The following is a 6,811-nucleotide window of genomic DNA, read 5'->3' on the forward strand; positions in this document are numbered from 1 at the left end:
AAAAAGAAAAAAATGCTTTTCAAGATCCGTTTAGTATTCTGAGAAGTAATTATCCTGTACTTATATAGCCATTCTTTACTTTAGGCTGGTTATAATTTTTATTATTGTAAATAATGTAGTGAATGTCTTTCTACATGGCTTTTTTAATTTAGTATCTACATTCCCTTTGGATAGTATCCTGAATAAAGGAGTATAAAATTCTAAGTCTCTGATTATATACTTATTGCCAAATTATTTACAGAGAGTCTTACCAATTAATACTACAGTGAAGCCCTCTTGTCCCTGGGCTAACACTAAGGATTTTTCACTCTTTCCCCCAAATAAAACATCTTAGGGAATTTGAGGATTAAAAAGATTATTTTATCTTATTTTCATTTCTGAGGTTGGATGCTTTGCTATGTGTTGGTTTCTTTTTTGTTGACTTGGCCCAAGTTTCTGTTGGGGTAAATTAGTTTCTTAAGTAATGGTTAATAGGGCCTTGTGACTAATTTTTTTATTTTTACAGATGTAGGTGCAAAAAATTACAGGCATCTCTGTGCTGTTTATTACAATAAGAATCCTGGGTTCGAGGTGATCCACGGGCTGCTGGACAGAATTATGCAGCTGCTTGCTGTGTGCCCTGGTGAAGATAAAGGCGGATATGTGATCAAGGCAGCGGAAGGTGAGACGGGCCAGCCAGAGCTGGGGTGGCAGTGACGTCGTGAAGAGGCTACATCTGGGTGCTGATAAAAAAAAATTTATTTGGGGGTGTAGAGAAAGAGGTCGATGAAGCTGAATTTCAATTCATTGTTAGTATTTTCTAGAAAATATCCTTGTTCCCCCTAGCGTTTCAGAACGCTCCTGAGTGCCGCACACTATGCATTTGTTCCAACCGAGCTATGGCAACCCTCGGTTATTGGCACCGTTAAGGTGTCAACACCATGGTGAGCCCAGAAGTTTAAGTTGGAAGCTGAGAAGACCTGAAGTGACTGACTGGTTTGCACTCAAAAGCCTCCTGTCTGAAGGCTTTAAGGGGAAAGAAAAAAAACCACCGTCAAAAGTTATTCTGAAAGACTTCACGCATGTTAATCAAGTCATGAAGGAGAAGGTGGGAGGGAAGGAATCCTCCTGGAGAAGAGCCCAAGGACAGGGCAGTCTCTGTGGGGGAGTTGAAGTTAGGCTAACTACATGGAATCTGCTAGTTTCTCATTGTCCAAGGAATTCTGAAATTTTTGCTTTTCATATTCCTGTAGCTTGAATCTAAGTTTATTTTGTTAGATATGAGATCCAGGAACAACTTGAAAGAGTGTTTACCATTCATTCCTACCGTTTTACCTCACTGTGTTTTATAAATGTATTTGGCAGCTTCAATTTCTAGCACAATATTCATTTATAAAAAGTGTTTTTTAACAGTTATTTGTAGTGGTGTGAGGTTTGGTGGAGAAATGTTCTTGGTTTTCACTTATGTTTGTTTTTCTTAGTCCTCAGAGATGTTTTTTTGTTATTAGTTGCTTGTTTTAACTTTTGTTTTCATTTTGAAACTTTGTTGAAAATAACCCTGAGACGTATGAGTCTTTTTAGATTGAAGATGGGTGAGGTTCTTGTAAAAACAAAATTGAGAGATTCAATGATGTAGGGAAGTAATGTTTTTTATCTGTCTCTTACTAGAAATAATCCAGTGGGGACATGTGTTATGCTCATGGAGTTCTAGAGTGTTAGAACTGCATCTGGAGGTTCATTCAGTCCAGTTTCCAGGTTTTACAAGTGAGGGAACTGAGGCTTGGCGAGTTAAGTAGTTGCACTAGGTCACACATGTCAAACCCAAGGCTCCCGCCTCCCCATGTTCTTTGAACAAGGTCACATTGTCTGCTCTCCTCTTGCCTTGACTTACTCATTCTCCAGCTTAACATCCTCACATTCTGCTTTAAGACCTGGTGATCCAGGTTAACGGCATCATGTAAGGTGACGGGAGACATGTCTTGTCTTCCTATGCAAAGTCTTTCCTCAGAAACCTTCATAAGTAGCTAACTGAATAAAAGTCACTTCTCAGATACAGATTGTGCTATGTAAATGAAGTCTTGATTTCTTTCTTATTTGAAAGGTTGCAAAGAGCTGAAATGGTAAATTGGAGCATAATTTGTCCTAGATATAATGCTTTATGTAACTTTTAGGTTAATGATATTTCTGTAAATCAGTGTCTTAATATTGTGACTTTCCTGCTTCGATCAGTTCCTTAGATATTTCTCAGAAGAATCAGAGTTCCCAGTTATAAGGCAGACTTCAAGGGGACACAGTTCCCAGTTATAAGGCAGACAGGGATAAGGGGACACAGGCCCTGCTGTCGAGAACCCTACAAGGAGAAAGACTGTACTAACCAAGTTGAGGTTTCCAAGGAGGGAGACAGCGCAGCTTCTTGTGCGCATCCTTACAGACTTTAGTGAGCTTCTGTAAAGTGAGATGAACCTTTGAAGGAGGAAGTAAAGATGGGAAGTAGGCAACCCCCTTGAGCAGAGGTGGAAATAGGAGACAGGCTGCATGTGTCACACAGACCGGGGTGCGGTTGGGCTGTCCATAGGGAGAGGAGGAAGCTTGGTACTGTATTTTGAGTCCTGAATTCTAGAAAAGAGGGTTTCATCTAATTAACGGGAAATACTGAAGCAGCTTGTTCTTTTTTTCAAAGCAGGGCCTTAGAGAGATTAATCTGGCGCCAACATGCAGTAGGTTGGGGTGGTAAAGAGAGCAGAGGTAAAAAGAATGTTAAGGGCGGGCGGCGTCTGTGGCTCAAAGGAGTAGGGCGCCAGCCCCATATGCCAGAGGTGGCAGGTTCAAACCCAGCCCTGGCCAAAAACTGCAAAAAAAAAAGAATGTTAAGGGCATTGAGAATAAGAACATGAACTTGGATCATGGTCATGGCTATACCAAGGAAAAGAGTGATTTAAGAGATCTTAGGAAAGTAGCAGCTATAACATACAGCATTTGGAAAATTTTATGATATGTGCCAGTTGGAACCTTTTACAATACAAGTAATATGAGTTGATTTTTTTAAAAGTCAGATTTTTATAATTCCAAACTTATGATAATCATAATCCCAAATAAATTAGCTCCCAAGCAGAATATAATACTTAATATTTAATCTCCCTACTACTGCATGTAGACATCTGCCATTTAGGTTTAGAATGTATTTTGTTTTAGTTAGTAAAGCTGTCACTACGGACATGTTTATAGATCTTTATGTTCAGTTTTGTTAGGCTAATTGGTTTTTTAGGCTTTTGGTTTAGTATTTACATACTCAGAATTAAGTTTTCTTTTGAAGCTACATTGCCTCTCAGCATTGTAATGTTTTAAAGTGTTTATATCTATGAAATGTCCAAGATTTATGAATTTGAGATGGTTTGGTACGACTTCTGTATGCTCGTGGCCAGCCAGGATCAGTACATATTTCAGGATCTCTAACCGGCTTCCTGTGGAAAGCACAGCATATCTGCTTTCTCTGCCACTCACCATCATCGCCCATCAGTCTCCGGGAATTCTCGGTACACACCCAAATCTGGATGCTTTTTTCTCAGGACACTTTATTTAAGAACCATCAAGTTAAATAGAGTTTTAGCCATCAAGCTAAACCATATAAATAATGGTTCCTTCTTTGTTATAGGGATTTCTAAGTCTATTTTGATTATCTAATAACAAGTATGATTACCTTGTTTTTGGAGACAGAGTCTCACTGTGTCCTCCAACTCTTGGGCTTAAGTGATTCTCTTGCCTCAGCCTCCCACGTAGCTGGGACAACAGGCGCCTGCCACAACACCCGGCTATTTTGTTGTTGTTGTTGTAGTTGTCCTTGTTGTTTAGCTGAGCCCAGGCCGGGTTCAAACCCGTCTGCCTCAGTGTATGTGCCCAGTGCCCAACCACTGAGCTACAGGCACCGAGCCTGATTACCTTTTTTTATAATGGTTAAAGAAATCAAAGCCTGAAGAAGTAGCTTGTCAAAATAAGTCAGTAATAAAACTGGTCTTAGTTCTTCATCTAATATAAAGGTGCACACATTAGTCTAAGGAACTAAATTGTTTTACAGACTTCTAAGTAAATCTGTAAACACTGGAATTTGGTTTCGGGGGCATATTTAGCTATATCATTGATTTATTGTTATTTCATATATAGCTTTTGCTGCTTAGAAAAGGTCGTCAGAGGATCAGAAAACAGAGCAGAAGGAGATTAAGAACTACCGTTTCCTGCCCTTCTTGATTACTGAGTTGTCTTCTATTTCTCTGACATATGGTTTACTTTTTAATAATTAAAAATCCCTAGTGGCTTTGCAGTTATAACGGAGCTAAGTCTGTTCACTAGAGATTCTTGCTAATGTCAGTCATACCTCATTTTTTCTGTCCTTTTTAATGGACACTACCACGCTGCCTTTTGTGCTGCTTTGTTTGATGGTGGAGGATGAATGCCACAGAACTGGATTCCCCTTTGAGAAACTTGGCCCTGCCTGTTGTAAGAAAAATCTAGAAACTCATTAGGGTGAACACTGCACTGATGCTGAGGAGCCCTGGTGACAGTGGAGTATAACCTGACTGCTCACGGAGGCAGGCAGCAGCCCCACAGTGTGCAGAGTGTCCGCAGAAGCTCGCGTCCGGCTTGCCACTGCGGCCAGAGAGGAGAGCCAAGGGCACCTAGGCTTAGTGTTTTTCATTTGCTGAGCACCCTTGCAGTGAAGACCAGAAAGTGAGATAGAATGTCAAGTTGACGATAGAGTAAGATTGACATTGAGTGGGGAAAAAAACAAGAGCCTTAACTTTTTAGCAGACTGCAGAGCGTTTTCAGGGTTTCAGAAGGGTCCACCTCTGAGTGTTTGAGCAGCCTTTGATCAGAGTATTATGGCATGCGGATATGCTTTTTTCAGCCTTCTTCCCCTTCATTTTTGTGGCTTGTTGCAAACTAAATTATGTATGTTAAGATGCATTTATCCTTTTCAAAAACCACTTCTGGGCAAGCAAAATACTCAACATTTTTGTGTTTAGAACAGTTATGTGGTTGCTGGGCAAATCAGTGGCAAAAGTAATTTCTTGTAGAATGTAGTGGGCTGTGTGTGTGATGGGCTGCACCGAGCTGAGTGTGTGGTTTTTTCCCATCTGGCTTGTTACCTATTTCAGTTTTGATTATTTACAGTTCTACAGAAAACTTTGATTTAACTTGAGACAAGAAGCCTGATGGAGAGACAAAAGTTTTAGTGATTTGGTTTTGACAATTGTTTTCATGCTGCTTAGAATTCATTTCATGAAATGAAATATAACCCCGTAAGTAATATGCCCGTTTAATCCTGCCCCATCTGTACACGCAGTGGTATTTAGATACCTTCTGCTACAGAAACAACTAATGATCACTGGCTTGACCTGCAGGTCGTGACCTTTGTCTCCTTTTAGGACACCTGTGAAAGATTTCAGATGCTAAAAAAGTGGGGGTGAAATTGTGATGTTTTCCCTGGTAGTCACACTGTTTTAAGTGTAATATGAACTTGGAAATATAAGAGAAAAAATATCTATTGAACTTGTTGAAATAAAGTATTCAGTCTCTGGTTTGATTTATACTAAATGTTATGGACTGTACTAGAGGGGGCTCCGTAGGCACACCTACATTTCGTTACCATCACCAAAATCATTAAGGCACGTTTACAAAAAAGCACTTGGAAGGTTTTACGCTTCTGACCTTACTATGTGCAAAAAGTTTTTATTCTTCTCGTTCTCCACTTTTTGTATGTTTGAGGCGAGCTTTCAAATACTACCATTTTTGTTAGCTTCTTTGAAAGAATTAAAAGACTTAAAGCCATAGTAAAGCCATGAACAGCAACCAGCACATAGCTGTGGTGTAATGTGGACCGCAGTGTTTATAAGCTTCAGCAGGCACCGTGCGGTTCCCCGAGCCTGTCTTGTTCTTCCTGTTCTTGCCTCACTCTCTTATATGCACGAAGCACAGTTAATGTCCGCTCAATTCTATTTGAGGGGCAGGAGGGGACATTTTGGTACTCACAGCAAATTGTACACTCTATACCAAGTCGCATATGGAATGGCTTGCTCAGCTCAGTATTTTATCTGACAGTGAACTGTTGTAACAGTGTTTCTTGATTTTTTAAAAATTATCTCTTCCCTAAGGACTTCCCCTAAATTGTCCCTTCATGAAATTTTAATTCCACAAATATACTTTATTATGTACTGCACAGTTTAGCTGTGCTGTATGCATAAAAAGAATAGGTATAAAATTTAACTTTTAAAAATATTCAGTGCTGCATTAACAATCACTAAACAAAATTTTTAAGTTAAAGGTTAAATTTAAAAGTGATTAACATTTAAAAAAAATAAAAGTGATTAACATTTAAATTTATAGTCATACCTGCTGGATAACTCTTAATGTTACTTATATAAATTGCAGCATGTCAAATTATATGTACCAATTAGCAATTTATGTAAACATATAGCAACAAATCGAAAAGTTAAAAAAATCATGCACAATTTACTTCTTCAGCAAAAGTAAAACAATTGAAAACTAATTTTTTAAAAAAAACTTTTTAGTGAATTTAACTTTTAACCTTTTTTTGATATGAGAAAATAACTTTTAACTTATTAGTAGTCAGATATTGTCAACGTTTTTAGTACTTGACATAACGAATGTGTTAAATAACTTTTTGAACTAAATAATAAAACATAAACTACTTTTATTTAATTCTCAACGCCCTAACCGCACATGCAGGCTCTCAGGATCAAACATGACACCCTCGGGCCATCCAAAGGCGGCCCTTGCCGTGTAGGCCGCCATCTTTCCGTGTGACTTCGAGATCAAG

General features: G+C 38.8%; 1 protein-coding gene across 1 annotated transcript in view; it reads left to right on the forward strand.

The window, feature by feature from the left end:
• The window catches only part of FARSB (phenylalanyl-tRNA synthetase beta subunit), a 72,364-nt gene that overhangs the window by 46,470 nt on the left and 19,083 nt on the right, over positions 1-6,811 (forward strand). The window contains exon 15 of the mRNA XM_023510367.1: positions 506-661. Within this exon, the coding sequence (XP_023366135.1) occupies positions 506-661 (156 nt within the window). The remainder of the gene's footprint in view (positions 1-505; positions 662-6,811) is intronic.

This window comes from Otolemur garnettii, unplaced genomic scaffold (genome assembly GCF_000181295.1).
Source record: "Otolemur garnettii isolate 467f Iridium unplaced genomic scaffold, OtoGar3 scaffold00013, whole genome shotgun sequence".
NCBI classification, from domain to species: domain Eukaryota; kingdom Metazoa; phylum Chordata; class Mammalia; order Primates; family Galagidae; genus Otolemur; species Otolemur garnettii.